The 14,566-nt window shown below is 43.0% G+C and overlaps 1 protein-coding gene across 2 annotated transcripts in view; it reads left to right on the plus strand.

Annotated features, from left to right (window-relative positions):
- Nucleotides 1-13,822, plus strand: part of THAP1 (THAP domain containing 1) — a 505,801-nt gene extending 491,979 nt beyond the window's left edge. For both annotated transcript variants that reach the window (XM_044064295.1, XM_044064294.1), the window contains exon 5: nucleotides 13,300-13,822. In XM_044064295.1, the coding sequence (XP_043920230.1) occupies nucleotides 13,300-13,725 (426 nt within the window). In that variant the 3' untranslated portion in view covers nucleotides 13,726-13,822. The remainder of the gene's footprint in view (nucleotides 1-13,299) is intronic.
- Nucleotides 13,823-14,566: the final 744 nt, after the last annotated feature.

Here is a 14,566-nt window from a genome sequence, read left to right on the forward strand (position 1 = left end):
CCCAGGTGGAAAAATCCACCCAGTTTTTCTCTTTTACATCCAAAATAGAGTGCCATTCTGCTTTGTTTGATCTGTCACCCAAAATTCTATCAATAATCATAAAGTTGAAAGAGGCTGTAGGATGTTTAGCAGTATGATTGTATAGGGCATTGCTGGTTCTCTTATGTTTAATATCACTTAGATGCTCAGAGGTCCGCAATCTAAGTGGCCTAGATGTCTGTCCTATATAAAATGCAGAGCAACTGCATGAAGCCAAATAAACTAGCCAGTCACTGCTGCAATTGGCAAAAAATTCAATATAAAAAACCACACCACAATTCCTACCAGAGACTTGTTTGGACTTGGTGACCTTATTACAGTGGCTGCAGTGACCACAGGGCATGCATCCAGTCAATCTGTCCCCTGAGAGTGTTGTTTGAATACTGTCTGTGAATGAAGTCCTGTGTGGCCATTTGTAACGACTCATATGTGAACCCAGGTTCTTGCCTTTACGAAATGAAAAATGACGTGTCCCCAAGATATTTTGTTAAGGTGTTGTCAGCCAGGAGTATGTTCCAGTGTCTCCTTACACTGTCTATCAATGTGTTGGTATTCCTACCATAAGTAATCGTAAACTGTATGACAATGCCTGTGCCCCGATGCTTCTCCTTGTATTTGAGTAGATCCTCCCTGACATAGTGCCACCCGACCTTAGTTCCCAGTGCCTCTTTCGAGTAGAGCCACTGGAGTGATTCCCGGGGTGAATTTTCTTTTTCCCATCCACTCATTAAGATTTCCCTTGAAGAGGGCCAGTGAGGTGCTCTGTTTGACATGTATGGGAAGTCTATTTCATAGCAAAGGCAGTCTCTGGGTTATGAACCTGTCCCTCCAGCATGATGTTCATCTGTTTCACTGTTGCAGTCATTACTCTTGGGTTATCCTGCTGGCAGGCTACCCTCAGTCGGACAGAATTCCAAAGTCTAGGTCCGGCGTCGGTTGCTGTCACCTCTTCCCTGACGTCAGTGCGCCAAGGGTATAAAAGATGCAGCCAATGCCATTTTCTTCATTCTTTTTTGCCGCACGGTGCCCGAAGCAAAAGCAGTTCGCAAGTGCCGGTCGGCCGACTCCTGAGATTTTCAAATCCGAATTTCAGAACCGAAGTCTTCATTAAAGCTAAGTACCCCATTGGGGAAACTTTTTTTCTTGCTCCAGACCGATGTGAGAAAAAGTTAACAGTTGTATTTCTTGTGGGAAGCAAATACCTCATAAGGATTTTCACTCTTACTGTATTCCTTGCCTAGGCCTTGATCACAACGTTGCTAGCTGTCGGTTTTGTGCTAGTTTTAAACAACACACTATTAAGCGTCAGTTCGTTTTTGCATTTCATTACTTTGGCCGAAGATTTAATTATATAATGCCGTCTGACCAGCCGACAACCGGAGTTTACAAAAAATGCAAGGAAAAGGAAAAGGATAGGCATCTGAGGTCCAAAACCGACGACAAAGCCTCTGCTAGGCCAGTCGCCGGTTCTCAGTGAGGCGCTTTCGCAGCTCCTGGCGCCCGCTACCTCAGAGCCACAGGCCGCCTCCGACTCCCACGTGGAGCCGACTGGGCCTCTGGAAACTCAAGGTATTGGACACTCGGAAATCATCCCCTCAGATGGGTCCAGAGCCACTGAGCAGGCATCGGCTTATGAGGGTGTCTTCAGACCTACACAACTATATATTAAGCCATCTTCAGCTTCAAAGACAAAGACTAAAGCAGCTCTAAAGACAAAGAAACAAGTACAGTATTCTCCTTCTCAGACTTCCGTGCCTATGCTCAAAATGGCTGAAGACTTAATTAGTTTGATCAGGGGCTCCCATCCCCCTCCTGATAAGAGGCCTAGGCAAGAGACAGAGTATGATTCTTCTGATCAGGTTTCTATTTCCTCTGATTCCTCTTCTGAACAGGATTGCTCCAGGCTTCCCTTTGAGGATTCTGATGCTGAAGAATCCATTCCTTCAGCCTCTCCTCCTGAGAATTATTCTTTTGGGGAAACCCTGCATACCATGAGGGAGCATTTCCACTGGGAGAGCCAAGATTATTTTGAATCTAAGAAAAGGCTCAGAGACTTTCTGCTACTTCCCCAGCACAGACCACTTACTATTCCACCTGTCCTGGATATTGTAGATGATGTATTTTCAGAGTCCGGCCTGTCCCCTGAATCTTTACCCCCTGCACCTGCTAAGCCAGACAGGTACTACAGGGTCCCGGATTCTCCTAAATCCCTATATATAAACCCCGCTGCTGACCCAGAAACTATATCTTAGGGTCCCAAAGGGGTTAAAGCTTCCACTGCAAAAAACCCTGTCCCTTCTGATAGGGATTCTAGGGCTCTAGACAGATGGGGGAAAAAAGTCTACACTTCTGCTACCCTGGCTGTAAGGGCTTTAAATTGTCAGTTTCATATGCTTAAATATCAGCAATATTTAATGTCACTGCTTAAACAGAAATTGTTGACAAATACTGAAGGTTCAGAAAACAAGGAATTGCAGGATTATTGCATGCAGCTGAACAAGTGGGAAAGCATACTTTGCAATGTGGTTATGATTTACTGGAGGCCTCTTGCAGGGCCGCTGTTACAGGTTCTGTTATTAGAAGGCATGCTTGGTTAAAGGAACAGAATTTGCCTGATCATGTTAAAGCAAAATTATTAGATGCACCATTACAGCATGATACTTTGTTTGGTACTAAAGCAGAAGAGGTGTTGAAAAAAATGGAGGATAAAGCAAAATCCATGCAGGCAGACAAGGATTTCTTACAGGTGCAGCCACCCAAGTTTAGCAGGAACTGGCCCTCTAAAAATTGGTCCTTTCTAGTGTCAGACAGACCACAAAGAGGCAGATACAGGTGTCCCAGAGGCAGATGTCAGCCCCAAGGCTCATACAGGCCTAAACAATGGGGTGCTGCTACCTCCAAAAGCGGAGAAGACAAATCACAACCTTACAGGAAACAGTCCCAGTGACTTTCCTCTACCAGATCCAAGCACTTTTCTTTTGACAGCCCCCTTAGGGGGAAAACTAGCACTTTTTTCATCAAACTGGCAAATTGTTACCCAAGACAAATGGGTCCTGAACATAGTGTCCCAAGGCTACAGGTTCCATTTTCACACCCTACCAAGGTCAGAAGGTATGCCAGACCTGCCACACAATCAATGGGCAGAGGTACAAAAACAAATTACAGCCCTCATGGACATGAGGGCCATTCAACAAGTACCACAGCAAGAGCAGGGGCAAGGATTTTACTCCAGACTTTTTCTAGTACCCAGAAAGGATAAAACCTGGAGACCAATAGTGGACCTGTCAATTTTAAATATGTTGCTGGAAGTTCCAAAATTCAAGATGTTGACTCTACAGCAGCTACTGCCCATGCTGGGCAAGAAGGCTTGGCTCGTAACTTTGGACCTAAAAGAGGCATACCTGCATGTCCCAATCAGACAATCTTGCAGAAGATACCTCAGATTCATAGCTGGCACAATGCATTACCAATTCTCTGCACTCCCCTTTGCCTTATCTACTGCACCCAGGGTCTTCACAAAATGCCTGGCACCAGTAATTGCGTTTTGCAGACAAAAAGTAATTCAAATATATCCCTACTTGGACGACTGCCTAATTCAAGCAGAGAACAAAGACATTCTTCTGAAGCATCTGGCGTTTGTAAAAAGATTACTAATTGGCCTAGGGTACACAGTAAATGAAAATAAATCAAAACTAGTGCCCTCTCAAGAGATAATATTCCTGGGTGCAAGCTTAAATACAACTACCCAGATGGCTTATCTCACGCCAGACAAACAAAAGCATCTGACTACTTACTTCAAAAAATTGGCAACAAAAGCCCACTTATCTGCAAGGAAAATCCTGAAGGCCTTGGGTTTCATGGCATCTTGCATTCTACTAATTCCATATGCCAGACTGCATATGAGGAAACAACAATGGTACCTAAAAAGTGTTTGGACTCAGCATTGCCACAGCCTGGAGACAATAATTGCACTCATTCCCTGCCTGCAAAAGGAGTTTCGATGGAGGGCAGAAGCCTGTCACCACAACAAGGGTCTGCCATTCAGTTTACCCACAGCCAGACAGACACTGACAGCGGCTGCATCAGATTATGCTTGGGGGGGCCCATATGGCAGGAAAATGTATTCAGGGCACATGGCCTGCAAACCAGATGCATCTTCGCATCAATCAAAAAGAGATGCTAGCTGTTCAAAATGCCCTGACAGCTTTCAAGGACCTGCTTCATCCAGGACAGTTACTGATAAAGACAGACAACACTACGGTCATGTGGTACATAAACAAGCAGGGAGGTACACATTCCTACCCCCTCTACAGACAAGCAGTGACCTTATGGGACACAGCATTGCCTTTTCAAGTTCACCTGCAAGCACAATTCCTGCCAGGAAAAACAAAATACTCTGGCAGACAAACTAAGCAGAAACCTCATGGATCCCCACGAATGGAAACTGGATCCACAAGTCTTCAGCATGATAAGGAAATGATGATGCCCAGACATAGATCTATTTGCCTCCCCTCACAACTGCCAATTGCAGAGATTTTTCACAAGGATTTATCACAAGCAAGCATGGAAAGTGGGCGCCCTATCCTTCAGCTGGAAAAATCTAACGGTATATGCTTTTCCCCCACTGCCTCTCCTTCCCAGGGTACTCCTAAAGGTTAGACAAGAAAAGCCAAAAATTATAATGATTGCACCAGACTGGCCGCGCCAGCACTGGTACCCAGTCCTAAAGAGCTTGTCTCAAGGTCCAGCATGGATATTGCCTCAAACTTCTCACTAGCTGACCCAACAAATCAATCAGATCCTGCACAGCCAACTCAGGACCTTAAATCTGGCAGCATGGCGGATAATGCAGCCATTCAGAACACTCCTCTTTCAAAAGCTGTTGTGGATGTTATCTTGGAGGCCAGAAGGCCCAGCACCAGAAAATCTTATGCAGAAAAATGCAAGAGATTCTGTGCTTGGAACCAGGAACAAGGCATTGACACATGTGTACCAAATATCCCTCAGATTTTACAATACCAGACTGAGATGCTGAACAAAGGTCTTTCCTTCTCATCAGTTAAGATTCATGCCTCTGCCATTTCAGCCCATTACAATACGTAACCACCTATCTTCTCTCATCCTTAATAAGGCAGTACCTCAGAGAGGCCAAAAACATTAGGCCTCCAAGGAGAGCACCAATTCCGGCCTAGGACCTCAATTATGTTTTGGAAAAACTCACACTGCCTCCTTTCGAGCCAGCATCAACAGCAGATATAAGATTCTTATCCTGGAAAACAGCTCTGCTCCTAGCAATAACCTCTGCAAGGTGAGTCTCGGAGTTACAAGCACTCAGGGCTGGGGAACCTTTCATCATTTTTCATCCAGACAGGGTTTCTCTGAGGACAAACCCTACATTTATGCTAAAGACTGAGCAACTTTTAGTGTCATATGCTGCAGGATCACAAGGAAAGGCTATCTCAAAACAGACTATTTCTAAATTGATAGGCCATTGCATCTGTTTCTGCTATTTTCAACATGGCAAATCAGTGCCTATGGGCATTAGGCCTCATTCCACCAGAGCAGCAGCCTTCCTCAGAGGAGTACTAACCAAAGATATCTTAGAGGCTGCAACTTGGAGTTCAGTGCACACCTTCACAAAGCACTACCACTTACCTCTTTACTCTAAGTCCAGAGCAGGCTTTGCCACTGCAGTAGGGCCTCATAGCCTCTCCTAATCCTATTTAGCCCAGCCACCCTTCCTCAGCTTTGGGATTCAACCCAAGAGTAATGACTACAACATTGAAACATGATGAACATAGTACAGTTGTGTACCTACCATAAATGTAGATGTTCGAGTGTATTCACTGTTGCAGTCCAGGTTACCCACTCACCATCCCCCCTTTCTTTGCTGGGACTTATCTGCACTTCTCTATCCTATACAACCTATTTGGTGTATTTGCTTGTAGATGAAGGAGATATTATTTTTGTGCATGTATTTTTATTGGCATATTTTTCAGCCTACCAATTTGGGGGAACCTGACATCTAGGGCAAGAAAAACTGAAGAAAATGGCATCAGCTGCATCTTTTATACCCCTGGCGCACTGACGTCAGGGAAGAGGCGACAGCAACCAATGCCGGACCTAGACTTTGGAATTCTGGCCGACTGAGGGTAGCCTGCCAGCAGGATAACCCAAGAGTAATGACTGCAACAGTGAATACACTCGAACATCTACATTTATGGTAGGTACACAACTGTAATTTCTTTTGATTGTGGTAATGAGGTTGAGGTCACTGGAGCGTGTGGTGTGGAGGGATTGGGATTTCTTTTGATGTAGCATTTCTAACAGAGCTGGATCAGACATGGCTTTATATGTCAAGTAGTGATCGCCTCAAATAGGCAATATGAGACAGAGAATAGTTGGAGTTTTTTGAGTCTGTCCATATAGGACAAATGCTTAAGGCCTAGGATCCTCTTTGTGAGGTACTTTTGCTGCCTCTCTAGTTGTTGCAGGTGCCTAGTGAGGTGCATGCCAAAATGGGTATTGTACTCTATTATTGGCCTAATGATGGAAGAGTAGAAGGAGACAATGACCTCTTTCTTCCTGGATGCAAAATCCTTAGTAATGAGATGTGCCGCATAGAAGGACTTTCTGACCACAGTGGCAATGTGGTGGTCAAAGGAGAGGCTGCTGTCAACCCATGTTCCCAGATCTCTTATAACACCTTCTGTGTTCAGTGGACTACCATTGATGTGGTAATTCATGAGAACTGGGTTTTTCCCAAAGGGGATGACGACACATTTTTTGGCATTGAGCTTAAGACCATGGTTCTGATACTAGTCGTTGGTCTCAGTGAGGCCTTTCTGTAGGATGTCAACATCACTTGGGGAGTTGATAATAGCTCACAACGTGCAATCATCTGCCAGAGACCCTTTGTGTTGGCCTGGACTTCAACGTAGATACCAAACAGGAAAGAACTCAGGACCAAACCCTGTGGGACTCCACTCATGACTGGTCGGCAGTCTAACTTGGAGTCTGCTACTTTCACACTGTTGGTTCTATCTGTGAGCCAGTTTGCAACCCACCTAATGATATAGGGATTGTTGCCTAGCTTAGTCAGTTTTTCTATGATTCCTGAATGGGGAATGGTATCAAACGCCTTGGCCAGATCAAGGTAGGCTGTATGAACCACCTTGCCTTCATCCACAGCTCTGGTAACTGACTCAAAGAAGTCAACCAAGTTGAGCAGGCATGATCTACCCTTAACAAAACTAAACTGTATGGGATCCAGAGTCTGGAGATTCCGTATATCCTTGTTTATTACGTCCATGATGATGCGTTCCAGGCATTCGGTAGGGACAAAGCCTGAGGTGAGGTTGTGATTGAACAAGGCACACAGGTGAGGTGCCAGTTCACTCTGTAGTTCATGTAGAATACAGCCAGGGATATTGTCAGGTCCCATGGAAGCTGTATTCTTGGCCTTGGACACTGCTGCTATAATCTGTGCAGCAGTAATACGGGGTGCCTGGCAATCTATTGGTAATGTGATTGGCCCTTTGGGAGGGGTAGAGAGGGGTAAAGTTGGCACTGAATCTGTCGGCCAGTATATTGGCAATATCTGTTGGCTCTGTATAAGAGGTCCCATTGTGCAGTAGCTCAGAGCAAATCTGGGTATTGCCACGGAGATTCTTTACATAACTATAGAAGGCCTTGTGGCTGTCTTTACTATCTGTTGCAATTCTGTTTTCATAGCTAGCTTTAGAGGATTTGATGAGGGATCTCAACTTTTTGTTGAGGCTAAGGGAGTTTTTCCAGTCTTGGGGACTTCACCTTATTCCGCATCAGTTTCCTCCTTCTGTTGTAGAGTTTGTTTATGGCAGGAGACCACCAGATTGGCTTCCTTTTTTTTGGAGGAGAGCGTCTTGGTTCTATTGGGTATGGCGATTTCCATGCATTTGTGTACGTGTTTGTACAGTGCACTGGTGTATGATTCGATGGTCATGTAACTATTCTCCATTTGCATGAGTGCCATGAAGTTTTCCACCTCTGTTTTTAGGAGCCCAAAGTTGGCTTTGGAGAAGTTTTTCATGGTGGTTACCTTTGTGGGGGGTGGGAGGAATGTGGATATCCAGGGTGATTAGTTTGTGGTCGGATCTAGTCAGGGAGGAGTTAACTATTGGTGTAGAGCAATGGTCGCCCATGTTAGTAATGACCAAGTCAAGGATGTTGCTACCTCTAGTGGGGGTAAGAACGAGCTGGTCCAGGACATTTGAATTAATGAATTCCAGGAAACGTTGGGCAAGTGTATTGGTACATAAGTATTTTTTCCAGTTAATGGAGGGGTAGTTGAAGTCGCCCAGTATGAGAGTGTTAGGTTGGACCCTAATATTCTCCAATATGCTTAGGAACGTGGAATGCGAGTCTTGGGACATTGTCGGGGACCTATAGCAGGCTACGACCTGATTCACTGTCTTACCTAATGTTAGCTGCACCTGAAGTATCTCTGATGCGTTATGTTGGTCTACCTTTATGAATATGGAAACAGCAGCGCCTTGAGCTTCGGTCCAAGTTCTGGGTCCAAAGGTGTGGTATGAGTTATAGCCTGGTATTGCAGGGGTGCTTTCTGCTGGCTTGAACCATGTCTCTGTTACAGCACAAATGTCGATGTTCTCCATTTTAAGGAGTGCTTCGAGCGAGTGCATTTTCAGATTTAGACTTCTAGCGTTGAGCAGTATGATCCTCAGATTGCATATGATCCTCAGATTGCATTTGTTTGTAGCTGTGTTACAGTGGTTGTGTAGAGCTTCATCATATTACCATGGTAAAGCTTGTGTTTCTTTTTCCTGCCTGGTACCCCTGCTGCATAACAAACCTTATCTTCCTTATTGCAGTGAAAAGTCTTTCCCATGCTGTTTGAAGCTTATTTACCAAACTGGAATAAGCTCCATTATGTTTCATCTTACAGTATTGTCATGTTCGCGCTGTCGGGCTGTAACAGTTCTTTGTAGTTGTGTTTGTGTAAGGTGCTGCTGTGCCACCCCCTTCAGCTCCTTAAGCTTAGTCCTGAATTTCAGTCAGTACTTCACAAAAAGCTATTTGTGGAATCATTTTCTCCTTTCTGCTCATAAACAGTCATGAATGTTCTTAAATCAGCATGGTCTTTCACATTTTAAATCATTCCACCAGAAGTTTATTTGTGGAGGCGGGGGATTGTTAACTGCTTCAGCCCCCATAGCATTTTCCCATCAGGTCTGATGAAATAATAGTGCCTCTGCCAGTATTTCACAAAGAAAACCTACACTGCAGAACAGTTGCCATCTTTTCTGCCAGAACATAGGTCAAAGCTGACTTAGGGTACCTAGCAGCATAATTCTTCACCACAAAAATATGTCCCCTAACCTGAGGTGCTTGGGGTACTGGAAGGACCTGCAGTAACCCATGGTTACCCTCTGAAACCATTCTTCAGAAATAGGCAGAGGCACCAAAGTGTCCTTAGCTTTGCTTCCTGCCTTGCTTGCCCTTTGCAACTGCACATACATATTGCACATAATTTGCAGTGCTTGCCAATAAAATATTTTGCACAAGCCTCCCTCTTGTTTTATGCCTAGATGGCTACAAGAACAGAGTGATAGAAGTGCCTAACAAAAAAGCCATTGGGACTAGAAAGTGCTATGTCATCTCTCCCTCCAGCCAGCCTTCAAGAATGCATTCTCTATATAATAACCACTTGTTCCGGTATACTGACTCCTTCTGCCTTTGAGAATCACAAGCCTCATTTAACTGCCATCTTTAAGTTTTATAGTGTGAGATTTTAGAGCTGTGCTTGTCGCAACTCTGTCATCAGGATTCTACCCAATTATCCTATTTCTCCTGCAGTATATCTTTTGACAACTGTGCCTCTGGTTTAGGCTTATTGGTTCTAGTTACCCCCCCCCCCCCCACCATGTAGCTTTTTTCAGAAGATGTCTGCTGAATGGCAGTAGCCTAAATACCAAAATCTCTGACCTTGAGGCTGTCATTTCCCACAAAGATGTCAGAATTTGTTTTAATACAGAAACTCTGTTTTTAACCTGTTATTTACCAGGATATTAGCAGTGATGGCTAAAACTGCATGTATTTATTGTACCTGGATGATTGGATGCTGGTGGATCCATCAAGGTAGTACCTGGTGGTATCCCTGCAGTGGACACTTACATGCTGCCATCCCTGGTACTGACGATGAACTGGGAGAAATTCTCAATGTTCTTATGCCAAAATTGCTTTCATTTATTTGTGGCACTGCACTTTTCAGTGTTGGCCATTTTTGTCTACAGAAAGGGCTAGAAAGTCATGATCTTGGCAGCTTAGGAGATGATGCAACAGATGATCCCAGGCTTGGATTTTTGGACCCCTTGCAGTACAGGAAACTCTTGTAGTCATTTTCCCATAGTAGGCATACTGGTACCAGGTTTAACATCCCTATCCCGACCAAGTGCAGACATTTCACTTGTCCCTTCTTCCGACCCGAAGAAAAGTCTCAACCTTGCCTCCCAAGGGCATCCCTACAACCACAGAGAACATGGCTATCCCTCTGGTCTTTTGAAGCTGTATTGGCTACAGCACAAAACTAGGGGGAAAGCTGTGTGGTCTGAGGAGCAGCTAGTGACCACAGCAGAGTCATCCACCAGTGACTGAAGTAGAATATGATCAGGCTTGACCCCCCCCCCAAAAAAAAAAAAAAAAACTCCTTGACAACTTTTGCAGGTAGTGGAAGGTAGATCTACAGAGACTGGAGGGTGCTCTGTAGATAACCTGAAGAAAAGGCTTCAAAAGAGAGTAGTAGAGCCTGAACAAGTTGGTACAGTGAAAGGTAGAATACAAGTGGTTCTGCTGCAAGTAAACCCCTGACAATCCCCCAGAAGCACAGTATTCTCCCCTAAACATGCATATACATTGAAATAATGAACACAGTTTTAGTGAAAATAAAGTATTTTTCTCATAAAAAGTTCACACAAGCATTTGCACAAGAAACTCCCTTAAAATGCAGTGACAGTCTCAGATTGTGTTTCCTGTCAAAAAAAAATAGTTTTAAGTTTTTTCTTAATAGGGGGCTTATCTGCCCACCCTTACAGGATCACTAGATAACAGTTCAATGAGGCCCGCCAAAGGAACATTTTCTGATGCCAGAAAAGCTCTGAAGCTTTTTGTGCTCCTGTTGTCCCTCTGTGGAGCCCTGCTCAAGCTCCTGACAGGGCATGTGGAAAGTGCTGAAAACTTTGTGAATCTGGCTGGTCTCATGGGGTAGGACCCATACAGCTTACGCTACTGCAACAGTGATCTGTGTTTGCACTTTTCATTTCAGGTCTTGATTCCTGTTTTAAACTTTGGACTTCCTGGCAGATGTGTTAGAAGTGTTTGAGGCTGGCAGGAAACCTTCCATCAGACATATTCTTCTAAGTGAAAAGATTCTTTATTTGGACCGAGCAGTACCCCACAGTAACCCATTTTGTCAGTTAAGCTGTGATTAGGCCTCTAGTTATTCCACTATCTGGGTTCACATCAGCTGTTTCTGTCCAAAGCATGGACCAAATTCAACAAGCTAGGCAACAGAGAAGACTGTGAGATGTACAACACACTGGAAACTGATTTTAAGTATCTTTATAACTCGGCCAAGGCCACTTGCATGAAAGAAAATTAAGTCTGCTCTTTCAGGAACCCACAAAATATTTGGGATAGCAACTGGCTAGCAGGCAGAGCAACCCCTCCTGTATGAACATCTTCCTTAAAGGGTGGTCATTTAATCTCTGACTCCAATACGGATCAAATCCACACATCAAGGTATTAAGGCCAAATGAAAAAAAAAACAATGGCTATGTAAATGATGGGTCCCACCATTTGGCTCTTAACCCTTGTGAAGGGGAAATGAATGTGCCAGTCAGCTAAGAAGGGGGTTGATGGTTAGCAGACTGTGAAGGAGAAAAATGCCAAATTCCTAGCTGAACTCAAAAGATATGTTCTAAATTCTTGGTCAATCAGTGCTAGCAGTTCTAGAATCAGCATGCACTCTAAAATTCTAGTTTCTGCCAGTCCGATAGTACATGACAAACTCCTAAAGTATAGGCCTAATATGGCTGTTCAGGCAATGATAGACTTAAACTAAAGTTCCCAAAAGTTTGTCACATGTCTGTTTCTAAATCTCTCAAACATATACATACACAATATAAACATTTATTTGTCTACCTTCAGATTTCTAGATCTCTGGAAAAATGCAGTCATAATCAAGCCCCATTCATAAATCATTTGCATACAGCACATTGACAAACTGGAACCCAGCTGATATGCTCCACTTCATTAGTAAATCTCTTGATACAATAGTTTTAACCAAACTCTCAGAACATCTTGGTGCTATAATCTTCATCACTTCAGTACGGTTGTAGTGGACTCCTCTTTATTGCAAATATATTTCTGTCTAGCTCTATATACAGAGTCCTTGTAGAAGACAGGTTTCATAATGTTTTTGTGCTTGAACAACTTCTTGGTGGCCCCTTCAGAGGAGTAGGAATGCACTCTACTCTGGTTGTAAGCCCTGGGATGGCACCATAATCTGGAAGAAGTCTTAGATGGTCCCTTTGCAAATAACTCTTCATAGAGACAGAGTTGTGAACTGTTACTAATGATTTCTTCACATGGTGGATCAGTATTTCATGGTTTTGGCATCCTGGATGAAGAAGCAGAGGGTGGAGTAAGGCTCATCTGAAATGGTATATACTCACTTTTTTGTTTTGTTTTTTTGTTTGTGTTTTTATGCTCACCACATCCCACATGTTGGAGGAACAGTTAATTTCTTTCTAACGGGGTAGACATTTTGTTTTGGATATACTAATTTAATGTAAGCTGCCTCTTTATTTTTTGTCTTTTTTTTTTTTTTTTTTTTTTTTTTGAAGAGGGAGGATTATATACTTTCCATAGTTATTTTAATTATGGTTGCTTCAAGTGTAAGTGTGTGTGTGTGTGTGTGTGTGTGTGTGTAATTTTGGTTTTTGTGCAAGGGTTTTAGTAGTACGTCATGTTTTACTACATTAGTGTATGTATTGCTTGAAAGAATTTGTATTTCTGTGCTGGCTGTATTTTTTTAGTGGCTGCATTTTTAATATTGCTTCTTACTGCTGAGTTTGTCTTTTGCTTGTGTTTGGTGCTAGATAGATTTATATGTTCTATTCTGTTGAAATGTACCTGTTGTAGAACTTGATTTTTAATATTATGATTATTATTATTTTTTGTAATCCTAAACTACTGCAGAAAGAAGGACTTTGTTATTCAGAGCACCAAGGTTCCAGAAATCCTGTTTCAATGGCTTTCTGTCCAGATCCATCACTCCCTGCACCAGCTGTTGGAGATTCACTTCCACTTTCTATTTCGGTGCAGTTTTCTGAGAGCTGCTCACCTCCACTGCACACCTCCAGCAATGTCATGTCATGTGACCACAACTACACTGTGGACGATACTGTGCAGCAGAAAAAAAGGATTCAACAGCTTGAACAGCAAGTTGAAAAACTAAGAAAAAAACTAAAGACTTTGCAGCAAAAGTGCAGGCGGCAAGAGAGGCAGCTTGAAAAAATGAGAGCTGTAGCCCATTTACAAAAGGAAAAAGATGTACTTTTGGAACAGTCATGTGTTATTGTTCCCAGTGATTTTCTCAATTCAGTGAAAGTTTTGCCTCAATGAAGAAATAGTACTGGTTTGTTTTGACACAATAAGCAATCACACACTTGAAATTTTTTTATTCTGAAATTAGCCATTTATTAAAAACAATACATTTTTACTCGTGTTCATGTTGACATGTAAATGATTATGACCTGAAGCCTTTATTCCACTATTTTTGCACAGGTACTAGAGTTGTTTCCATACACCTTGGCCTTTCAGATAAGGCACTGAGATACAAGGAGAGCAGAGATTTCACTTGAGCATTCGTTAAGAAAAATCTGAATTTTTTTTTCAGAAGATTGTGCTGCCTGAACATCACACCTGATTTTGTGGCTTAAATGGGCTGCTACTTCCACTTCCCATACAAGAATATAGAATATTGGTATAGAATCTTCTTACCTCTTTTTTTAAGCCTCTTACTGTGGAAGTTCGTCTTGGGCTAGCTTAAGTTTTTTTTTCCTCTCATTATTGAAGGTTTGTGACATGTAATGTTGTCGTGGTGTATGCACACATTCCAGCCTCCTCTAATGTAAGCTGTCCATCTTAAATGGATAAAGATGCTAAATAGGCTGTGCCTTAAATATTTGAAAAACTAGCAGTATTTGCCCTCCATTAAGGCCTATGTAAGTAACTACTCTGGTCCATATTTGAAGCCAGGTTGTCAGTGGTACAGACTGTCGTCCCTGCTTTTGTCACAATTTTGTTTTGTAACATTTGAGTACACTCCTTGATGGGACATAATGGCTATATTTTACTTTCCACCAGCTGGCATTCTGTATGTTTGAACAAAGGTATACACATATGACAGCACACATTGTGACATACTCTGTTACATAAGTGTGCATTACTCTGCACCATAAAT

This window comes from Protopterus annectens, chromosome 2.part2, assembly GCF_019279795.1.
Source record: "Protopterus annectens isolate FY-2018-M chromosome 2.part2, PAN1.0, whole genome shotgun sequence".
NCBI lineage: Eukaryota > Metazoa > Chordata > Ceratodontiformes > Protopteridae > Protopterus > Protopterus annectens.